Source organism: Lagopus leucura, unplaced genomic scaffold, assembly GCF_019238085.1.
Source record: "Lagopus leucura isolate 7727_CA_CO unplaced genomic scaffold, USGS_WTPT01 Super-Scaffold_100001, whole genome shotgun sequence".
NCBI classification, from domain to species: domain Eukaryota; kingdom Metazoa; phylum Chordata; class Aves; order Galliformes; family Phasianidae; genus Lagopus; species Lagopus leucura.
In genome coordinates, this window is record NW_024962262.1 from 58,259,506 (window position 1) to 58,283,883 (window position 24,378).

At 39.2% G+C, this 24,378-nt stretch overlaps 1 protein-coding gene across 7 annotated transcripts in view; it reads right to left on the reverse strand.

Annotated features, from left to right (window-relative positions):
- AP1S2 (adaptor related protein complex 1 subunit sigma 2) overlaps positions 1-23,700 on the reverse strand; it is a 32,942-nt gene extending 9,242 nt beyond the window's left edge. For 3 of the 7 annotated variants that reach the window (XR_006178069.1, XR_006178072.1, XR_006178071.1), the window contains exons 1-5: positions 23,576-23,700; positions 22,264-22,442; positions 13,773-13,881; positions 12,663-12,800; positions 3,803-3,897 (exon numbers count right to left, since the gene is read on the reverse strand). Coding sequence is in view for 3 of the 7 variants with exons in the window: in XM_042866730.1 (XP_042722664.1) it covers positions 12,663-12,800; positions 13,773-13,881; positions 22,264-22,442 (426 nt within the window). In the remaining 4 variants the exon portion in view is untranslated. Of the gene's footprint in view, positions 1-3,263; positions 3,467-3,802; positions 3,898-12,662; positions 12,801-13,772; positions 13,882-22,263; positions 22,443-23,575 lie in introns of all 7 variants that reach the window. The other 4 variants (XM_042866730.1, XM_042866729.1, XM_042866731.1 and 1 more) reach the window with 2 other exon arrangements.
- Positions 23,701-24,378: the final 678 nt, after the last annotated feature.

Here is a 24,378-nt window from a genome sequence, read left to right on the forward strand (position 1 = left end):
AGACTTCATGAATACTTGGCATGCTTCCTTTGTCAGGTAAAGTTTGCGTAAGTTTTACTTTCAGCTTTTTCCAATCAAAAACAGCACAAAGCCAGTAAGGTAAGCCATGCTAACACACAGGCAAAACAATATAGCATTTATCTTTTGATAAAGACTTGGTAATTTGTTGTTTTGGTGGGTTTTTTTGTTTGTTTGTTTTTGTTTTGTTTTGTTCCCCCCTCCCCCCCCCTCCCCCTTCCTAGCATCTAAAATAAGAACAACAGACAAAACTGCATCATGGAATGCATTATAGTTTGGGAATTATTCTGTTGTTGTTTAAAAACACAAAGCTCTTACAGTAGGAAAAGATTAATACTACCAAGCACTTGTTTACCAATTTCTTTTACACTCTATTTGTGAGTCTTTATTAAGAAATATTTCTAATGAGAAGTTGCTTTAGAAAATTGCTATTGTTCACTTGAAGTTTCAAGGATTTCAAAATAGTAGAGCATCTGTATCCCAACCTTCGCTTAGTTAAGTATTCAGAAGCTGCAGTCACATAGTTATTGGGAAAGGTCTGCTTCCTTTGTGAGTAATGTGTTTCCACAGAGAGCTTAGAAAAACCCATGAAATCTTGCAAGTGTTCAACTATTAGCTATGATACTGTTCAAAAACGAAGTACAGTCCTACACCAGTGCCAACTCCAAGTCAAAATCTTGCCTGCAATTTCCTATACACAGAGGACCTAAACAAAAAACACTCACGACTGACACAAATTAGTCATTACAACACTGTTTGAAGCAGCTGTAATCATGCAAGTCCTTCTCAGAAAAACGTTCTATCATATGCATACTATTTGCATCCAAAACATTACCTCAGCAGACAGAGGATATAACAGCAGATCAGCAGTGACCTGTCTGCCTCCCTCTCAAAAGCAGGAGTAAAAATACCCACGGAAACTTCATGAACTGTAACTGGATAAGGCTGGCTGCCTCCCGCTCCTTACCTGCTATTTCTGATCTGCTGGATCAGAGGTGATAATCGCTCTGGGAGGCAGTGCATTATCTCTGCCAACCGGCTGCTACAAAGCGAGCTACAAAGAATTAACAGTTTAATCTTTAAGGAAGGACTATTCTCAACATCCACTGGAGGCTACGCTACCCCAACACAGGAACACAGATGTTTTAAGCAAACACTGCTGCTGAATACTCTGTACTGAAGCCAAAGCTCTAACAAGTCACTGAGTTTTCCTCTACCAGTGTATGTGTGTTTCGCAGGTTGCCACACTTCACACACTAGGATTGACTAGTGTTTTCTTCCATTCTCTTCCAGTCCTGCACTGCAGCTAGAGACTTATATTACTTATTCCCCTTTGCTTAAGGAAAGCATTTCTTAAACTGCTGGGCTGAATTTCTGAAGGGATGACCAGAATACATTATCATAAGATACATGTCACATCCCATATCTCCCAGATTCCTTGCTAACAGCACTTAAGCAGTTCCACTCCTTATTGTTCCTGCAACACTTTCTTCTCTTACAGTTCTTCGAACAAACGTTTGCAGGGCTTATTTGTTAATGAGGAAAACAAAAGCTGCTGTGTTTTCATAAATGAACAATTTCAGTAGAATCAGCTTGATCTGAAATCCAGTTATAGTATGGCCATAATAATAGTTTATTGGGCGTATAATAAATAGGAAGAGAAAGAACAACTGAAAACTCCAAGTTCATTGCTGCTGAAGCTCCTTAATGCTCTCCCGTGACTCCAGCCAATAACAGGGCTGCAGTAAAAGTAAATTAGAACTTAACTACACTGACTTCGGGGTGCACAGCAGACAGCAGTCAAGACATCTGGGGAACACCGGCCTTTTACAACACAGATATACAGACCATTGTTACAAAATGGTAAAATTTAGCCAAACTCTGTATAGAATAGACTATTTCTGAATGTCTTATCATACTTGCAATAACTTAGCATGGGCAGAATTCAGAACACTAGGAAATCTTTCTGAAATAACCCTCAAAAACCTGAGTTCTACTCTTTTAGTGCGTGTTTATGCTAGACAGAGTAATACAGACTAAGTAAACTGAACCTGTATAACCTCGTAATTAAGTATCAGGATAATCCGTGCACAGAAGCTTTATGAACCAAAGGCTCCACTTGCCCACAGCCAACCCTCTTTATCTCAGGGTATTTTTCTTTGCTGCTGAACACTCTCAACTGAATACAAAAGCAGCAGTAACTTCCAGCACGCAAACTATTCCTCTCATTATATGCATTCATCTACCAGCTCACTTCTCCACTCAACACAGCAGACACCATTTCCATTTGCCCAACTGTAGAGTCATTACAGGTAGAAATCGTGCTCAGTACACAGTGATTACTGCTTTGCTTCTTTCAGGAAAAAGTATAGGCCAGGAAGAAGCATTCCACGAGAAACTGCTAAGAACACTGTTTAAATCAGTAGGGACAAAGCACACCTGAACAGCTAAAACCATGCCCGTATACAGAATCCATCCAGGACATATTCTGTAGATAAAACTCAAGTCTCCCAGCATTCTATAAGCTTGAGCTTGCATGTTCCAGAATTAGTCTCTGTGGCAGTCTAAGTCAACAAAATAAATTAGCACTCTTAAGTAAAAGCTCTATGCTTAGCATAGGTCTAAACCAACTTACCTATAGCTCTTTGAAGTCCCAGTCACAATTTTTTACATTTGCACAACCAATACTAACCTCACCATGAAAATCACCCCTTATGTATAAACTTGTTACCATGAAGGAGAGGGAAAACAATAATTGTACAGAGAAAGATGTGGGAAGAAATCTATTTTTATCATTTAGACTTTCTGCTAGTTCTAGATTATATTCAGATACATGTAAGTAATTCTGTTTTGAACAAGGGACTCTTGCCGGCTGCCCTAATTCTACAGGTCTAATATGCTATCATATTAGTTACTCCCCATTCCCCAGCATTGATCAACTACAGTATATACTAAGTAACTTTTAAATGACAAAGCTATCCATACCACAGTGAATTTGATTTCGAACATGTTACAAAAATATTTGTCAATCACAGTAATTTTCTCTAGTCTGTTAACTAAATCCTGGTATCTATAAAGCTGCACACGAAATTGTATCTATTCCTAGTTCCACATTACAAAAACCAATTTGTTTACTGAACTACTTGTACATCATGGTATCAAAGAAGCAGCAAACTAATTAAGTTTTCCTCCAGCAAATCATTTTCATGTGCTTGAAACTTGCCTTATTTAAGATAAAATCTTACCTTTATTAGTAGGACTGCCACAACGTATTCCACTTTTGCTTTGGACAAAAATATGTTGCAATGCACTATGTATGCAAATAAGCTTTGTTTTGTCATGCAGCATCCGGCACTTGATATATAGTCAACTGCAGCAGCACCCAGTCTTTTTAGGGCCTACTTTCTTTGCACAGCAGATGTAAACAGCTCATTTTCCAGTAAAGACACTTTTGCATGGGTTGATTGTAAGTAAATAAAGCCAAACTCAGTTTAGTTATTAGTTTTGGTATCCATTTCACTAACTTGCATTATCCCATTAATTATCAACACCAAAAGAAAGCTAGTAGAAGTCAGACGCTTCGAGTTGATGCAGTTAGTACAAAAAAGGAAAATAAACAGGGAACACTCAAAGCACTCTTCAAAGACCATCATGCAGGTGTTGCAGAAGGTTAAGCCCATCACCCATTTTTGTTTACCCTTGCAAGGATTTAATTACACGTGCAACAGTCTTTGCATAGCACCCATTTAATCCATGCCACCAAAATGGTAAACTTTGTAGTTACCAATCGTCTAGATGGGGGTCAAAAGGGCTAATGTCTTAGATTGCTCTTAATCATAAGATATCCTCAGACAAACCTCCCCAGTCTTCATTCTGGCTCTACAAACACAAAATCAAGCAAGAAAATGTAATACCATCTACTTTAAAAACAAAAACAATTTACAGCTTATTTCCATTTAAAATAAAAGAAAAAATACTCTGCACTACATACAAAAATAAATTGTTAGTTAACTTAGATTTACTTCAGCTATAGTTACTCATTAATACAATTTTATTAGGTCCTACTAACAGTTCACTGTTAAGCAAACAAAGGCATCAATAAAGAATATATGCTCAAAGATTCCAAGACAATGCATTAAAAACATGCATTAGTTTATATTTTATTTCTTAACAAGCTAAACAATATAAATACCTTAGAGAACTCTACAGTTATTTAGGAAGGTTGACCTGTGCTTGATGAGAACTTAAAATCAGTTAATTAGCGCAACCTTAACAGATTTTAGAACACAACAGCACAGGATGATATCAAATTAACATATAATTTATCTAGTGACTGTTTCCCACAGTGTTACTAGCATTCGTATCCAAGTAAGATATGCTCCATAGAAGGAGATAAAAGTTGCATTCTATTTATCTACCACACTTTAATGCACACAACTTAATTCAAGAGCCATGTAATGGCATTTCCTCCTCTAACAGCTGCCATATCACTACTTGCCAAGTTGTATGTGATAACCCCGTCATTTTCATGTAGTAATGAGTGGTGCAAGAATTTGAACACTTTCACATGAATCCATTCATTAATCAAATGTACTTAGTCTGAAAAGACCTACAGTCAACAAGTTTATTTTGAGAATTGTTCTTTCTGCCATTTCAAATTAAATTTTCAATATAAGATTACAACATGTATGCATTCAACGTATCTTGATAGCCAGCACCGCTACTCTTTGCAGACTGACAATAGAAAGCAGAGCTCCCATACACACCAGCAACACACCTAACACTCGAAATGCACACAGACACAAAAATAAGAACTTAAACTGAACTCCATGGGATCCCTCCTGAGGCCATCCATACTTTTTTCATTTACTGTTCTGTGGAGCTCTAAAAACACCTCCACCGGTTGTGAGAGCTTTAGTGTACAATAGTAGCACTGCAACATGACTCATCATCTCAGATACCAGAATAAAATGGAATTTCTTCCTTACTACCACAAGGTTCAAACATTTAGCTTTGCTCTTTCCAGCACTCTGAGAGAATTAGAAAACATGTGCTATTAAAATGGAGGTTTACGTGACCATTTAAAAAGGGGCACTGAATTCTGAAGATACTGTCTCCTTACTGTCAAACAAAACTGAAGAAATCCTGGCCAGTTGCTCTTTGAATTTCCTGCTTATTGACTGAATGCACGCGACAGAGCTCCTGAAAACAAAGATGGCTTATTCAGCACAGCTAAAATTTTCACATCACCATGATGCACTGCTTCTACAGAAAAGCCATAGAAAACTATTTCTGGAAAAATCTATCAGGAGAGTTCAGTGTACAAAGATAATAATCATATCCTTAATAGAACTATTAAGTATCAGTTCAGTACACTGTTAATACACCCTTAACAGTTTTATAAGAATTGCTTATATCAACAAATAATCAACTCCACAGAAATCTGTATGCAGTAGATATTGTTTAATAGTATTGGAATTCGTATCAGAGAGTGTATTGAATACCTACCAGAAAAAGCAGGAACTCAACTTGTACTAATTCATCATACTAATAACTGTTCATAGCATTTCAATTTGCAAAACAAACTGAATGCACACACAACACTTACATGGAAGATGCTTTCCTCACAATATTGTAAACAACTTCTGACTTAAGATTACTCACATCTCACATGCACACACCCCAAATGAAGAAAAAAGGAAACAAAGGAAAAAAGCATTACGGAGATAGACTTGTTAAAATAAGATGTTAAAGGTCCACACAAAAAATGAAGTGCAGACTGATATCTACCATTTTCAAATCAAAGTGAAGGACGGATTATGATCTGACCATGTTTCTGGAAAGACAACTGGATTTAGAACATTTAGAAATCAAAGCCTGCAAACCTATGAAGCCCTAAGCTTCCTGACATCCCAAAAAGTGAGAAAATTCCAAAAATATAACCACATTCATATTTAAAAAAAAAAGCAAAGAAAAAAAGACAAATCACACACCCTCTTACAAAAAAACTGTTATTTAAAGTTATCAGAGAAAAAAAAAGCAGTCTAAGAATGGTAATGGGATGAAGTATCTACGTTGCTCTGAAAGTAAGGCGTCCCTTTTATTTCCAAGGAAACTATAGCAGATAAAAGAGCACAGTGCCACTGTGTGATGGAGGATATCCTCAGCACTATTTTTCAATAGCCACTACATGAGCTATGGATTCTCTCCAGCAATGAACAAGAAAGAGCCTGCATACAGAAAAACCTGCATCAGCAGAGGTGACCCACTGTTGCCACTGCTGAAACACACCACCCACCTATTACTGTGCTCACATCCACTGGCTGGTCTCCAGAAGTGTTCACCAAGCATCAGCAAATCTGTGTGCAAAAAAATGGCACCCACTGACAAGTTTAGTTTCACATCTTTACTTCATAAGCACTTCATGTCAGATCCCATTTGTATCAGACTGCCCTTCTGCTGCCATCTGTTATACGGCAATAAAATGTAATGGAATATTGGTGGGAAGGTTCAACCTCTACTGCCCTATCACCATCTGCCTCTGACATCATGGGCCAACATAATAAAATAGGAGGCATTACTTTCAGAGCAGCCCTTGTATGACAACTGCTTGGATATTCAATGCTACTTTTTTTTTCAGTCTCAAATGTCTTCTTGAAAATGAGATTAGCTTCCCCACCTCTCACTCCTATTTGGGAAAAAAGCAGAGCTGCATGTTCTACTACTCATTTTCTGGACAAACTCCTAAAGCTTTAAACAAAATGCTATCATTTGTTAAGTATCTGCAGGAAAGTCTAGTCTACAGCATCAAGAGGACAGCTGAAAACTATGTATTGTAAGTAAGGAAGCACCTTTGCTATCAAAAATTACAGAACTTTCTGCAACTATTAAAATAACAACTTAGAGTACTCAGAGGTTTCTTAGGATTTTGTTTCCTATGATTTCTGATTATGCAAATTCTTAGAGCTCATTCCACCTGAACCCCAGCTTTTTTTTTTTTATTAAATATATCAGAAACTACAAAGACATCTTCAAAAACAGTTGGCAGTTTTCATAAGTGCTTGTCACCAACTTAAAATCAAGACAGTTATAAACAGATTTTTATAGGAATTCGGGACTACAATTTTTTACTTAAACAGACTGCTAGAGAGTGAAATAGTTAACAGAAAACAGACCAAGATGATAGAGCAAAAAATTTGGAAGTTAAACTGACATACTCATATTCATGGCTGGATAGTGATAGGACAAGGGGAAATGGTTTTAAACTGAGACAGGGGAGGTTTAGGTTAGATATGAGAAGGAAGTTTTTCACACAGAGGGTGGTGACGCACTGGAACAGGTCACCCAAGGAGGTTGTGGATGCCCCATCCCTGGAGGCATTCAAGGCCAGGCTGGATGTGGCTCTGGGCAGCCTGGTCTGGTGGTTGGCGACCCTGCACATAGCAGGGCGGTTGAAACTAGATGATCATTGTGGTCCTTTTCAACCCAGGCCATTCCATGATTCTATGATATTCATGAATGCCAGACTGCAGCAATTCCATTTACTGAAGTTACAAAATATTTACTTATGTTCTTGCTTTGCATCCTGCGAATCCCAAATTTAAAAAGCAGGCTAATTTTCATGACCATGAGAATAATTTATAGCACCAACAAATTGATAAGCATGTTTTCCTAAGAGAAGGTACAAATGAGTTCTTCCCATACATTGAAGCATATTATGCGTACAGTAATGTATATATGTTTGACTATAGTCATGTTCTATAGTAGTTACTTTTTTGAATGAAGTAAACATCTGTTCAATTCACATAGGAAAGTAAACAAAAAAGCAATTGACCATTTACATGGTTTTGAGTTATATACATAGTAACAAGCAAGCTATGCTTGTCTTTAACAACAAGCAAACAAACTTTTTATTCCCAAAAATGGGAAAAGAATCTCAAGGCCAAAGAATCAAAAAAAAAAAAAAAAAAAAAAAAGGCCTTTTTCCACATGCATGCATTTTTTCACCTACTGCTTTACAAACATCTACATTTTAAACAGCACATTTTAAACACGCAGTACCTCAAGAAGGTGGTAAATTCCCATATGCGAACACTTTTCTAACATACTCTCCTAAGACACTTGTCAACCTATTTTACACATCTCATGAACAAGCATGGTTTCTCACACCAATCACACAAAGCCAGGAAGTGTCTCATTATAGGTTCTTAAATACTGTCTCTAATCAGCACCACATACAAGGTCACTTCTTTTTTGATCAGCATATGAAGAGTGAAGAACTTTTATAGAAGCAGACAAGGCATACACTTTATATGTAAAAGTCAAACGATCAGGCAACCTAACAGCATGACTAACTGCCCTGCCATAAATTCAACACTCTTCTGGAACTGAAATCTGAACTTCGTTTTAGAAAAACTACCAGAATACTATCACAACTTCTTCCAAGAGAAGAGAGAGATTTCCAGTCAACATAGACTTCGAGTACCTCCCATTCCTTGTATCAACTAGAAGTATATCTTTTCTCAATCACAGTACCTGCCATACAGTTCCCTACAAACATCTTTAAAACTTAAATTAGAGACCATTATTTATTAATAAAAATAAAGCATGTGTTCTAAGAACTGCAGTCTTAAGCTGACCAAGCTGTCCACTTGGAACTGACTCAGAAGTTACTTAGAACTAAGACTATTAAGGCAGTCAGATCTCCACTGCAATAACGGTTTCGTTACCCACTTGTTTCATGCTGAGAGGCACACAGGTATGGCCAAAGCACAAAACATCACTGCCAACACAGGAAGGAAGTCTCTTCAAAAGTTCATATTAAAGAGCTAATATCAAGACTACATTAGTAACACTGATTACGGGAAGTTCTTTACTGAGAGAGTGGTGAGGTGCTGGAACAGGCTGCCCAGAGAGGTTGTGGATGCCCCGTCCCTGGAGGTGTTCAAGGCCAGATTGGATGGGGCTCTGGGCAGCCTGGTCTAGTGTTGAATGTGGAGGTTGGTGGCCCTGCCTGTGGTGGGGGGTTGGAGCTTCATGATCCTTGAGGTCCCTTCCAACCCTGGCCATTCTGTGACTCTGTGATTAGTGGACACTGTCAGAAGACAAACTACAAGAGCCTAGCAAGAACATTCACACAGCTTCTACACTTTCAACTGTTAGTAAAGCAGTGATGAAGAAGTGATTTGTGAATAGATGCACTGACTTTTTCATTGAAATCTTCAAAAATAAACCTTTTTTTTTTTCTTTTAGTATTTTGTATGTTCTGCAATCAACTACTGAAAACACACGCAAAAAAAAATAATGGTGAAAAAAGAAAAAAGAATTCTGAAATAATTTTATCAAAAACTACACGGGAAATGTACCAAAAAGAATTTTCACTAATATTTAGGAACTTGCACCTACTTCAAATGAAGATCAGCAATTTTGTGTAAGTTCAATTGCCTGGTTTATATATTAGAATATTACTGAACATTACCATTTTAGCACAATTCTAAGCACTATTTCAGTTTTACCTGATGATCCGAGTAAACACAGCAAATAAAGTGGAAAAAGAACCGATCCTTTCCATAAAAGCACCGTGTCAAGTTCCACACATTAAAAATGTTAAATGTTATGAAATCAAGCATGTTTCAGCTCTTCCAAAGACCACATGTATACATCTCACACACAGCTATACTCTGCATGCAAATATTCTTCTCCTGGCATAATTGAGTTGACTACATGAAATACCACCTTTTCAGAACCACTTGTCTCTGTAAACCCCAGTTAAGCATGTAGAATTTTTACAGCAAAAGAACAATTATCAAACAAGACACACAACAGCAGAGTTTTCTAAAGATGCACTCCTAGCAACAGATTTCCAATGAAGCACACAAGCACTGGATTCCTTTTCACTGTCATTCACAGGGTAAGGTTGTCAGTATTAATGACCAACTATTGGTAAGTTATATCAGGTGCTAATAAATAGGAGGTAGGGAACAAATACCTGAACTGATCACAATACTAAGAGCTAACAAGAAACTGAAGGTGGAAAAAGGCTTAAAAACTTAGCATGTTTCAGGCATGTGAAGCCTAGCATTAAGAGGACTGCATAGCACCAAGAAACTTAATTGTACACTGAAGTAGGTGCTCAGAAACAGAAGCACACCCTGGAGAAACGCCACAAGAATACAAGTAGGCAAGACTATTAAGAACTGATGCACTATTCAGCAATTTATGCCTCTGCATTTTCTTTTAACATTACTCAAACAGCCACTTAATGTATTTGTAATGATTTTCCTTTGTGTAAGTATTCTGTACAGCTTTTGATGACTAAGGTGCTTCATGCATTAATGTATGCATCATTACTAATTAATAATGCTGCATATTCAATAATAGTTTTTAAATTAGGCAATATATGACTTCTCAGGTCCAAATAAAAGTCCTTTTGTTGCACATAATTACAATGTGAGATGGTCAAAAACAAACACACCATAACCCTGCAAGAAAAGGTTTGCATTTGGAATCAAAACACATTTCATTCCAGTAGCTTTGGGGTATTCTAGGAAGCAAAATTAAATAGAAATACAAGAAGTCTCCAGTTGTGGCAAACTATTATTTTAACAACCTCTTCTTCAGCCTCAGCATGCACATATTAGCATTAAAAAAAAAAAAAAAAAAAAAAAAAAAAGTCATCCACAAAATAAGTCTAACCTTATTGGAAGCTCATTTTAAATATATACTCAGGCTTTCACAGTTCTTATAAACTAAAAAGCACATATAAGGAGTAGTTTTATACTTGACTGACAGTCAGTATAACTCTACTAAGAATAAAACAAAATCAATTAGCTTATAAAAAAAACCAAAGCAATACAGTGGATCCATGGTCATCTGCTGAATTCCAATTTATTCAGAAAATAGTTAATAAAACTTGATAGAACATTTAAGAGATGGGAAAAAGAAGAGTAAAGAGTCTCAGAAGTAAAGGGCATCAAGGTAATCCCATCACAGCCAGGGAAAAGTCTCCAGTTGAAAAAGCAATACTCCCATTTGAGTGCACATTTTTAACTTGAAGCTATGTTATGTAAGTCTAAAAAGAAAATGCGAGTTGCTCGGACAAGCTCAGTAATTAATTTCTAGATTTTGCTTTAGAAGAGCCCTAAGAAAACGCTGAAAATACTCTGATGGGCTCTGAAGTTTAAGAAAATGCAATACCTTTTTTTTGCAATACCATTTGTATAAATACAAATTTATATGTAATTAGCTCTGCATTTGCAGGAGACAGATATAACAGGTTAGTTACCTATTCCAATATGATCTTATACTGAGAACAGCAAAAGATTTTAAGGTAAAATTGACAGATTTCCCCCCCTTTGTAAACTGAAACAAGACTTCCAGTTAAGATAATTCCTTTTAAGTGTTCGAAAAGGACAGACTGAAACTTCTTTAGAATACAAGCTGTATGTCTGCTCAAATAGCTCCTACCTAAAGAAAGATGCTAACAAATCTGTGTGATGCTGGCTCTATTCATAACAGTAACTAGCTGCTGACAGCTGAGAACTTCGACATGTTCTGGATTTGTCTGTACTCTGAAAAGGATTACAGATACAACTACAATGATAAAGAACTTTGTGATTCCCCAGTCTCATAATTCAACATTCAGCAAGTAGAAAACAGAACATTCACATGAGAATTAAACAACAAACTGGGCAAGTGAACAAATGGAAGGTTCATGTTAACTGTAATAATATTTCAGCTAACATTTATATAGTACCTTGTAAGAGAAACTTAGTATGTTTAAAATATGATTCATTACCTCTGCTAAACCATGTTTCACTGACTCTCATATAAAGAGACTGATAATTTCTTCAGCCTACTAGAATTTAATGAATTTCATTTAGACATTCAGGCATTAATGCTGACCTCAAAGCTACAGCAATTAACTACAAAGAAAAGTACAGAATGGAGAAACAAGAGGGATATGTTATTAAGTGTTGTGTCATTGAACTCCTCCCCATTAAATATTTTTGAAAGAAAAAATAATAAAAAAATGCAATCTGTATTTCTTCAAAGTTAGTAACAGACAAAAGCATTCAAGGGGAAAACCCAGATGTTTTTATACTTCATTCTGTGTGTTTCTAAGCAATACTATTACTGTTTTGTCAACTTTAAAGTTAGAAATGTGCCACAGTAAGCAACCTACAGCAGAAAAGAAGGTCTTTAGAATCTAAAGAACTATACCTGTATGAGTCTCAAAGAAGAGAGTCTAGCTTCTGGATTTCAGCAATGAAACAGTAAAGAAGTGAACATGCATCAGGTATGATAAAAAAAACTAACCGCCGATTAATCAAAAAAAATAAACAAAAGACGTGAACAAAACTAAATTAAAGCTGCACAATCTATAATTACCTAGATATACACATACAAACAGCCACTTACGTTTCTAGCAGAACACAAAAATCACAGTAGGTTACAATACATTCATGCCGAACAAGATGGAAAGAGCAGATAATGCAGCAGTGTTGCACAATTAGAACAACTAAGCGGTAGCTACATGCTAAGCGTGCCAGAAGATACCTTCCACAAGCTCAAAGAAATGGTAGCTTTTTCTAACCACAATCCAGCATGCTGATACTTTGCCCAGATAAGTTTAAATTGCTTACCTCCTGTAGAAGATCTGCCTGTTCAATGGCTTTAAGAACATTCTTTTTGGAAGTCTCCTGGACCTCCCCTCCCAAGAGAAACTCATCCAGAATAAAATAGGCTTTTTCAAAATTGAAGATGATATCAAGTTCACATACCTGAAAAGATCAAGTATTACTGCAAAGTGGGAGAATACTCTGAGGATACCCTCAGAAAACTTAACTTACATCTTCAACAAACTTCACCAAATCAAGATATTGGCCTCAGGCTATAACATTTTAAGTAGGACAACAACAACAACAAAATTAACAACAAAACTGAAACCAAGATTTTTTGTTGGTGGTGGTTTTTTTGTTTTTTTTTGTTTTTCTCAAGTTGAACAACTATAGCAGCCTCTTTTAAAAGGTTTTTCACTGTTTAACAAAGAGTGCTCAATTCACAGCTATCAGTCTGACACGGCTCTTCATGAAGCAACAGAACATCACTACAGTTCTCTTTTTCCCTGAAGTATACAGGGACAGATGATGCAATTTTATAGAAATTTTTTTTTTAAACAATCAATTTCTTATTCACTCTGTGTGTATCCCAGTCAAAAGGAGTTGGAAAGCAAAAGGATGAGCAGTTTTCCCAGAAGTGCAAATGCACACTGCTTCTGTTCTGTTTGGTTTTGGTATCTGCGAAAGCAAATGTCTTCTTTTCTTCCCCTTCTTGCTAGTTCACAACCAACTGCCTCATTTGAAAGAAGACATAAGAAGTGCTGGGGGAGGGCAGAATGTACATACACATGTACAGAACACTGCCAGAGAGAACAGAAAGTGGAAGCCTGGACAAAAAGCTAAGGATAATATTTTATCTAACCTCTAGCAAGACCACTAAGAAATGAAATAAATACAGGTAATTAACATCAGATTAAGAACTGTTCTCCAAATTCTTAGTTTACTTTTATACTGTAGGCATTATACAGGCAACTGTCAGTTTAGTTTGGCCAGGTAAACAACAGAAAAACTATTAAGATATACCTCTTCAATAGCTAGTTTGTGCTCTTAAAAAGGCTGTGTGAAAATAAAATAACAACACAATACAGACAGTGAATCCATAAAAAAATAACCAGAAACAAGTTTCTAACTCACACTGCCAAAATACTTGTCAAGAAGTTCTACATAACGATGAATTATTTCCAGAGTTATTAGTTCATTGTCCTGATCTTCAATGGCACAGCAGAAATAGAGGCTTGCATATCTGTAATAACAAAGTTATCCTCAGGTTAGCAAAAGATGAGTGAAATGAATGCATTTCAGAGGTATTAAATGCTCTGTAGTCCTTCAAACTCAAGTTTACAGTATTGATACTCTATATCAACAGCCATGCAAGTTCCATCAAAGAACAGCTTGGAGACCACCAGACATGCACGTGGGCACAAAAGGATCTGCCTGAGTCGAGCAAGACTTCAGTCTTTAATATTCTTTAATTGATGGAATTAAATTAGCTTAAGTGGTGGTTGGAAAAGGAAATACATTTAATTATTTGGCCTCCTGGCAGTTCAGAGGCAAAATGTTTACTGTACTTGCAACATACAAGCAATGGTATACTAATCAACAGATTAAATGTTAAATTTATATCACACAAGTTTGACATATAGATATTAACATCTAATTGAAATGTCCTGGGAAAAATAAACTGAACTAGTAATTTAGGATTTGGTCTTTAGAGAATACAACTAATGCCACAAAAATTCAAGACTAAGCTCATATACCCCAGTCACTATTAAGTCAACAACTTGATTACTAAAAGCAGTTCTGGCGTCAGGAGAGGCTATCAGCTTGACTGCAGCATTTACTTCCACCTTCAAATACAAGGAATTATTTACCTCTGATATGATCTTGAGCTCCACTTTAACAAAAAGACCATCCCGTTCTACTGTGCATTACCACAGAGTTGTTCAATTTCTGCCTAAAAACAGCTGATGGAAAACCAAATCAGGAAAACCTCCTCATCCTTTAGAAAAGTGCCAAAACCATATGCCACACAAATACACATGGCGGAAACGAAATCTCAAGTAAGACCTGTTCTAATTGATATTTTTTGTGAATGAGGAGCTGCTTTGGTTTGCCTGTTTAGAGAGAGTAACTGGCAGCATTAAATAGAGAAGCCAATCTGGTTTAAAAGAAAAAAGTCATCAAGATTTAAATGCTAAGTTTAAGATGCATATTCTTTTCCTGTATGCAGAAATCGATACAAGTTTTTAACACTACACAGAAATTTTACCAGCTGGGACTCCGTAAGCCCCAAAAGAAAACTCCCACAGGTTTCATTTAGGATTCACATAAAAATTATTTTATAGTAGGTTTCAATTTGTCTCCCAGTCACTAAGCCACCATCCATGACAATGCTGCAAGTTCCACTCCCTCTCTCTTACCAAGTCAGATTGCCGTGGCTTACTTCATCATGAACACCTCATCAGAAACACTTTCATACAAAAGTTCTGAACTCTAAAAGCTATCCCACAAAACCTAACTTAGGGTGATGAGGGTGAAGGCACTTCCAGTGAAACACTTCACACTAATTGCTCTTTTATATCTCTACCACAGTGACTTGTCAGCTCATCTTAAGTCCTATCTGAGAACAGTCCTTTTGATTTTACACTGCTATGCTATTCCCTCTCGTTAATGCTTCAAGGACGTTTACAGCCATTGTGGTAGCTTACAAGGTGTTATCTGTTTAAGACATCTTTCAGACAAAGCTGTTTAAAAGAAAAGTATTGGAGAGTTACGCTGTAAAGAAAAAAAAAGGTTTTCAAGCCTCCTGAGTATTTTTTTTTTTTTTTTTTTAAAGTCTAACTCCATGTTAGACTATTAGCTTGCTTTGCTGACATTTACACTCATTACCTGTACCTAGGTCAAATTCATCTATACAAAACTTCCTTCATATTCAGATGAGCATGGGTAAACCATTCCCTTTCAGTGCTTAAACAAGTTGAATTCTATACTGATAAATCTCATTAAATTTGACCTAAATATCTTATATTTATCCACAAAGGAGACTCCTTGTATTTCTCTATTACTTGAGAGTCTCTTTTGATGCACAGAATTATTTTATCTGAGTACAAAAAAGAAGGGGAGAGAGAAAAAATACTTTACCTTGCATAGAACACTTTCCAGGAAAGCTGTCTGCTCTCAGTGTTCTCATTTAAAAGAAAATGAAACATACATTTGAAAGACTTCATTTGGCAGCTATTAAGCAGAGTACACTTTCAAGCTCTGCCAACTGCAGTTTTGGAGAAAGAATCTCAAGAAACAAAAACTACTCATGGTAACACAAAATGGAGTCTTGGGTATTTATCAAAATATGCAGAGAACATTTTCCAAAGAGGTTTTTTGTTCGTTTTGTTTTTTTTTTTAAGTAGTAACTGTCAAATGCAGATTCAATATACCTACTCTGCAAACAGTATAAGAAATACGTCAGCCACCACTAGTAAGAATATGTTGAAACCAGAAAAATATAAAAGTTTCTTCAGATTAAATTTTTTAAAGGTATTAGTTTGTTCTCTTTTTTTTCCTTCGTAGTCCATGGTTTCAGAAAAAAAAAAAAAAAAAAAGGGTGTCCAGATATTAAAATTTTCTGCCAAATGGATAAGCTTACATGAAGAATAACCATACAGAGATGAACAAATTTCTGTATGCAAGCAGCAAACATTAACTACCTTGCAGAAGTATTGCTTCTTCTTAACGAGTCTGTCAGAAAACTCAAAGGTACACCAAACAAAGGAAAATTCTGAAAACAGCACAAGCCATACACCACACTAAAGAGCAAATATGGCCCAACCTGTAAAAAATACTCTGCCATATTCATCCCTATTGTAGTCTGTGTTTTTTTTTTTTTCCCCCCCATCTCAGTAGAATCCTCAGTCCTAAAGTAATTTGGTTCTAAGTGTTTAGGGAAATACTTTATGATAAGCATCATCCACCTGTCAGAAAAGGGGCGCTAATGCAGAAAGATCCAAAACAGTTTGAAAGTATCACTTGAAAACATAACACAGAATGGAAGAGCAAATGAACTGCAAACAATACAAACACTCAAATTTCTGCTTTTAGATAAGTGACTTTTATAGGTGTTTATTTTTGAGGAGGGAACCAAATTCATGAACATCCCCCAACAGCTACAGAAATTCAATAGTGGGAAGCCTGAAAACTGGCAATTAATCCTCCAGCCAAGTGCTCCTCTATGCTCACTATTTCTGCTGAGGTACCAGGTCACTACAAGCACAGCTTAACTTGCAAAACCTACCGTTTTAATGGTGCCCTACTATATGAGAGAACATCCACTGAAGACATCACTGGAAAGTTTGTAAAGTTGCTAGCTGAGAACATTCAGCATCTAAGTTGTTTTGCAGGTAAATTCTAACTACAGACATCTAGGGCCTACAGAGCTTGGAAGGAACAGAATTCAATTGGAAGAACATGGAACTAACAGGTGGATCATTCAGTGGACAAGAAATCAGTTGCAAGATCATACCCCGAGAATGGTGGTTAATAGTTCAATGTCTGGATGGAGATAGTGATGAGTAGTGTCCCTCAAAGGTCAGCACATAGGACCAGTGCTATTTAATATCTTCATCAATAACATCAACATTAGAATCAAGGGCACCCTGAGCAAGTCACACCAAGGTGCATGGTGAGGTTGGCACACCTGCAGGATGGGATGCCATTCAGAGAGACCTAGACAAGCTTAAGCCCAGGAGAACCTCACGAAGTTTAATGAAGCCAAGTGCAAAGTCTTGCACCAGGATCATGGCAACTCCCACTATCAGTACAATCTCATGTACAGATGTAAAGATGGAGCACAGCCCTGACAAAAAGGACCTCGGGTACTGGTGGATGGCAAGCTAAACAAGCACCAGCAACATGCCTCCACAACCCAGAAAGCCAACCGTATCCTGGGCTGGATCAAAAGAAGCGCGGCCAGCAGAGTGAGTGAAGTGATCCTGCCCCTCTACACCACGTTGGTGAGATATCACCTGGAGTACTGCATCCAGATGCGGAGTCCTCAGTACAGAAGAGACATGGAGCTGTTGGAGTGCGTCCAGAGGAAGGCCACAAAAATGATTCAAGAGATGGAACGCCCCACTGTGATGACAGGCTGAGAGAGTTGGGGCTGCGCAGCCTGGAGAAGGCTGCGAGGTGACCTGATAGCAACCCGTCAGTATTTAATGGGGGGACTAAAAGAAGGAAGGGGACAGACACCTCAGCAGGGTCTGTTGTGATAAGACAAGGGAAAATGGTTTCAAACTAGAAGAGGGGAGATTTAGATTGGATAGAAGAAAAAAGGTTTTTTTTTGTTTTTTTTTTTTTTACACTAAGGATACTGAAGCACTGGCACAGGTTGCCCAGACACGTGTTGGAAGCCCTGTCCCTGCAGACACTCAAGGTCAGACTGGACAAAGCTCTGAGCACCCTGATGTAGCTGTAGGTGTCCCTGATCACTGCAGGGGAGTTGGACTAGATGGCCTTTAAACATCCCTTCTAACTCAAACAATTCTATGATTCTGTAACTGAAAGACACCACAACACCACCTCTAACACGTGAACAGGTGCTTCAAGTAGCCTGAGAGTTTTGGATTTGGTGACAGGTTATCACAGTTGACCAACTGAAAGTTCTAATCATTAAAATTTTCCTTGGGAAAGGATTTTTTTTTTCCTCTTACAAAGAAATTACATATTTTTTTACTGGAAGTTCTGAGATTCTAGAACACACAGAGCAGTCGCTACTTAATTAAGATACAGAAATAAGCAACAATAATAAAGCTATACAAGATTTATCTTGCAGTTTCCAATTTCAGCAGGCTATAACCTTCAATAGTTTAAGAAATGTGCAAAAAACTCGGTAAACCTCTGTAAGATAAAAATGCTGCTTCTACTTGGATGTATACAGAGGTCCTCCTAGTACCTCAAAAATGAGAATATTGCACAGAGGACCCGATCAAGTTAAACTACCAAACCTAATTAACTATTATCAATACATCCATTTAGTTTTATAGTCACCTACTCAACCCCATAGTTATATTTTAACAGATTCAACTGGCAATTAGATGCACATAAGGAAAGATAATGATCATGTCCTGTGCCGGGCTTGTGCCCCTCACCACACAACAGCATCGTGGGATGATCAAAATGCTTCGAGTGGAGATGCACACTACTTGCAGAACGTGCTCTTTCTTTGGAGTAGGAGAGATTAGAGTTTTAAAACTTATTTTTCTGTAAAGCTTTAAAGTAACCTGTGATTAAGGTTATTGTGCAGCAACAGATGACTGTCACAACATTAAAGGCAGTGCAGACTGTGCCAATTTAAAACCATATAACATAAACACAATCCCAAACTGCCATATAAAAATCACATTTCTTGGTCACATTACCTGTCAATGATAACCAAGTCCTACAATCTCAGCATACCAAATGCTAACAAGAAAAATTTACATCAAGAACTTACTCCGCTTTTTCCTAGAGTGCAATATACTGCAAAATGAAAATAAATAACACTGTCAGAAGCTAAAGCAGTAAGTAGTTGAGATCTTTGAAGAAAAAAAAATCCTATTTTAAGGTCCTTTTTCACTAAAATACTAGAAATTATAGCATTTAATATTGATTTATCTGCCAAAAGGGGAAAGCTGCATGAACTTCTATCCTATATGATCCAATACAACTAGTTAAAAAAATGACAAAACGAAAAGCAAACATTAACAGTATTTGCTACGTTTCTAATCAGCTGTCTGCAGCCAATTCCCTCTCAATTGTTATAAAGCACAACTGTTAATGGATTCCCATATTTCAATTTTCTATCCAGCAAGCTGCTTCAAATCTGTCCCCTGAAATCAGAAGTTCAGATTCTTTTTAAGTGCCTACCAGCCTGAAAATCTCTCTTCCAAACCAATTGCAGAACATATCCAACCCAATTCACGAGCAATGTCAAAAACAGGGCACACTTCCACGCGTATTTTCAGATCTCTAAAGAACTTGTTTCTCCAGTGAAAAAAAATGCAGGTAACAATGACTGACCTAGTTTTGCAACCATATCAATGCTACATGCATGGAACTAAGAAATAAAAGCAAAATATTCACATGGATTTTAAAGACCCCTGTAGTTCCATCATCTTGAAAACTCGTCCAGAAATCATTCCATGTGAATGATAAGGATGAAATAAAACAGAGCTAAGGAGGCTAATCAAAATCATCCAGCCTTCCTGATAAATGTTAAATATAAGAAAGCAGCAAAAGCTACCAGCTTGTCAATTTTGCATTTGAGCTGGTTTTGTTCTTGAAAAAAGGTACATCAATGAGACTCTAGAGTATACTTTTAATAACGCCAGCCATTCTTTGAGTTGCAATATCTAGGTCAACTCTAACACCTGAAAAGTTGACAGTTAATACACTCTAAAAGCAATCATAGCACAAATTTCAGCAATTTCAGACTCATAATAGCTATGCGTACATAATGTACAACAGCAATACGAACAACTTATACTGAAAAACATTTGCACTGGAAGGTTCAGATATTTCCCAATACTCAACCAGGTAAGAATAGATCTTAGGAGAGATGTGCAGGAATCTTTTGCCTGCAAACAAATGTATGCACCTTGTGCAATTCCACAATCCATGCAAAGTTTCTGTTACACATCTTGCTCTTTTAGCTGACTGCTGTTCAGGAAGTACTGGACCTTGACTACTGTAGCTGTCAGTATTACTGTCTGCTTCTGAGCTAACAGATCTGTCTTCTCAAAGCGATTACAGTAGTTGGCACTCACCAACTTTAGTTACAGTAAGATGATTGGAAAAAGTCTTTCCACAGAGACACGAAAGCAGTTACTGTTACCAAGCACAGGATTTTCAACTCACTATCCCCTGCCACCCAGTCATTCTGGTGATGTTTTAGCTTTGTGTTACTTGCTAATAAAGCAAAAGCAGAGCAGAAACGGATATTAACTAGCTTGATACAAGCTAATCTTAAGCAATATCATAGGCTAACTCTGTCAGATTGGTTTGCAGACAGCAAAATTACTACTGCAGTCAGCTGTGCACACCAGCAGTCTAGCAGATGGACTGCAGTCTACAGATACACAGCAGCAAGCACTATTCTCCTTGACCACAGACCCCACAGCACATTACCGAGATACACGAACACCACAACTTACAGTAACCCAAAAAGCCATACTCAGATTTCTATCAGCCTTCTAGGCCAGAAAAAAAAAAAAACAAAAAACCAAAAAGCACCCACGAAAAGTAGTTGCTAACAGTAGTAAAGAAACAAGAAAAAACAGCTGTGGAGTAAACTTACCACCAGAAGAGCTACCACTGTGCAAGGCTAGGAAGGGGAACAGCCTTGCCTATGCATTGCCAGTTTTTCTGATCTAGTCCCATAAAAGCCAAGTGATAATGCATTCAAGTGCTTTTTCAGCTGAAGGGAATGCACAAAGCATTTCAGCAACTTTGTCTGCACGTATACGCAAGAAGTTTTGTGAGGAGATTAAAAGGCAGAAAACATGTCTGCTTCCTTAAGCACAGTCTTATGCATTGGTCCTCCTCTTCCCTCCTCCTAGTATTCCAGAGTTACATCAGATACACCAGCAGTCTTCAGGTATATGATGTTACATACACAGATGTTGTAGGTCCTGCTCTCATGTGTACATCTAATACTTTTTTTTTTTTTAATTCTACTCAATTGGCTCATTGCAGATGTTAGAAACCCTTTGTTTCAACTCTGTCTTTCCTAAAGACAGCATGTAACAATACTGTCAAGCATTGGAATTGTTTACTACCTCGAGGAAAATAAGAATGTATAAACCTTATGAAGTTTCTAACTAACTAGGGAAGGGAGTTAATTCTAGGTTCCGTAGCACTACCTTTAGATAGAAGAGATGCAGTCTACCAAACCGCAGTGAGAATTACTGTTACTTGTGGGGACAATTATTTTTACACCTCTTCATTGTCATACATGCTAAACACCAGCATAAAGCTAAGAAAACTCTTGTCACACACTCCAGAATGTTAGCGAACAACTAAGAAAGAAAAACAATGCCAAAGAGAATCATACGGTACTTTCACCAAAAGAAAAACACTGCCTGTGATTTTTTTAAGCTGGAAAAATGCTTTTGCGTTCATAGCAAAATAACGTTCTACGTAGTCTGAAACAAGAAAAAGTTTCTCTTATTTCTGTGACAGCCTTTAAAAGCAAGTTATATTTGCAAGTTTATGAAGTCACTGCCTGAGGTAAATGCTTATAAAATTTAGTTTTTCTTTACTATACTCATTAAAGCTTACATGCCTTATATTTCTATGCGCTTATTTACTGCGGTCTTCTAAACAACTAAAAACCACCACTCCTCATGAAAGAAGAAGGAAACCTCATCTCTTCAGCACATTTGTAAATGCATGAATGACTTTCTACACATGAATGATTCCTACTTGGTTATCAAATTAGATTCAAGGGAAGTCAGTCTCCTCCAAAGCCAGTAGAGGGAAGAAAAAAAAGGATAAATTAAGAAAAAAAAAAAATCAACCATCATTATTTTCTTGCTACTTATTACACTGTTTCTGATGTATGTCAATTACGAGGTTAGTGAGAAAGAACAACCTTTTGTAGACAATCTTCAGGTCTCTCCATTCCAGGAAGCTGCACATTTTCGGTTTGCGGGCTAATACTGTTTGAACAAGTTCCCTTGTGATTTTCTTCTTTTCTTTGTCAGATAGTGGGACATACCACTTCTGGAGTCTCAGTTTCCCCTGGCGACTAAAAAGCAACATAAACTGCATCTGTTGAATTAGAAGGGGAAAAAAAGGATTATTCTCAGTCTCTTAGTTCTAAGAAGATTTCTACGAGGAAAACCAAGCAGGAAGCAAGATAGCCATCCAAAAGCCTATCTACATGATGTATTTCTACAACGGTGGCAGATGTTACACAAGATTCGGAAGCACCAATAAACACAAAGGATTCAGCTGAACAAGGTCAGTCAGAGCAGAGATAGTAGGAAGCACGCGCAACTTTCAGAACCGCGAGTCAGAGCCAGCAGGCAGCGACTACACCCGGAATTCTGGCAAACCACGTCCAGTATTGGTATGGTTGCGTTTGCATTTACTACAGAAAATGACAGAAAGCAGCACACCCGTCTCCTCCAATACCCAACCTCATTTCCAATTCACAGGATTAGAGCCTTACAGCAGGAGCAATTTGCGCTTAAGATCTTTCTGAAAAGCCTTAAAAATACTTTAAGAGGCATTAAATCTCCCACCGGAGAGTCCCACGGAATCGAACAGCCTTGCCTTCTCTCCCACTGCACAAAAGGAGTAGAGATTAAGTGCTTTCCCTGCGGTCCTACGTTCCAGGTCTCGCTTCCTCTACAGGAGTGATGTTGCAATTATATCTTTAGAGGAACTTGTCGGCTGTGTTTTCCAGCGGCTGTAACACTAAAGGAAATGGCTTTTTTTTTTTTTTTTCCTCTCCCTTCTCGCTCGAAGTTATGTCGGGCTGAGGAAGTTTCCCAGGCGATACGACAGACGTGAAATCCCACGGAGAAGCCCAGCCCGCTCCCGGCTGACAGTCCGACGCGGGCAGGAGGCGGCAGCCCGGAGCCCCAGCACGGGCAGCCCGCAGCCGCCCTCCCTCCGGCCGCCGCCGCCGCACCCCCCCGCCTCCAGGGGACCCTCCCGGAGCCCCGAGCAGCTGCCGAAGGGCGCAGAGCCACGGGCACACGGAGCAACGGGCCGGGCCCGCCCCGCTCGGGGCAGCCGCCGCCCGTCCCAACGCGGCCGTGTGAGCGGGGCGAGCGGAGAGCGGGCGGCCGCTCTTCCCGCAGCCGTCAGCGGCGTCGCGGAGAGCAGCGGGTCCCGCAGCGCGGGGCAGGAGAGCGCTCAGGGAGGCGAGTCCATCCCCTCGCGGCGGTGCTCACCGTGCCCCGGAGGGGAGAGCGAGGACGAAGAGCAGGAGGAGGTGACACCGCTCCCGAGCTTGCTGCTGCCGCCACGGCCGCCGCGCGGGACTGAGGGGAGGGAAGGGAGACGCCGCCGGCTCGAGCCCGGCGCCAGCGCGCGCGCAGCCTCAACGGCCGCCCCCACCCCCCCCGCACCCGCCGCCTCGCTCGGGCTGGCCGGGGCGGGGCCGGACTCACGGATGCCGCTCCCGGACGAGGGGCGGGAAAAAGGGGGGGCGGGGCCAGCAGGGGACGGACACAACTTCGTTCACCGCCTCAAGGGAGGGGCCGGCTCGGGGAGCGCGGCGCATGTGCGGTGCGGGAAGGCTGAGGAGCAAGGGGAGCTCGCCGCCGCCCAATTGGAGAGCGCGGCGCGGCGGAGGGAGGGACGAGGAAGGAGGCGGGGTTAAAGGGCTTAATCCTCGTGGCCCGAATTAGGATAGGACAACAGCCGCCGCGGCAACAACCAATCAGAAGGAGCGATGCAGATAGCGGTTCTCAAGCCACCAATGGGACGGCGAGGCTCGGAGTTGGGGTAGTGACATCAGTCAATCAGGCGCCCGGAGACAGAGGCTCCTCCTTCCTTCTCCCGGTCCCCCAGAGTGGCAGCTGGGGGTGTAGAGACGGGGTGGCGGTGCCGCGCGTGCGCAGGGCTGTGTTTCCTTCTAGCACGTGCGTGCCCCGCGTGGCGGCGGGGCGGAGCGGGGTGGGGCGGGGCGGAGCGCGCGGCGGGAGCCATTAGGCGGCGGGGAGGGGCGGTTACTGCTGAGGGCGGAGTGCTG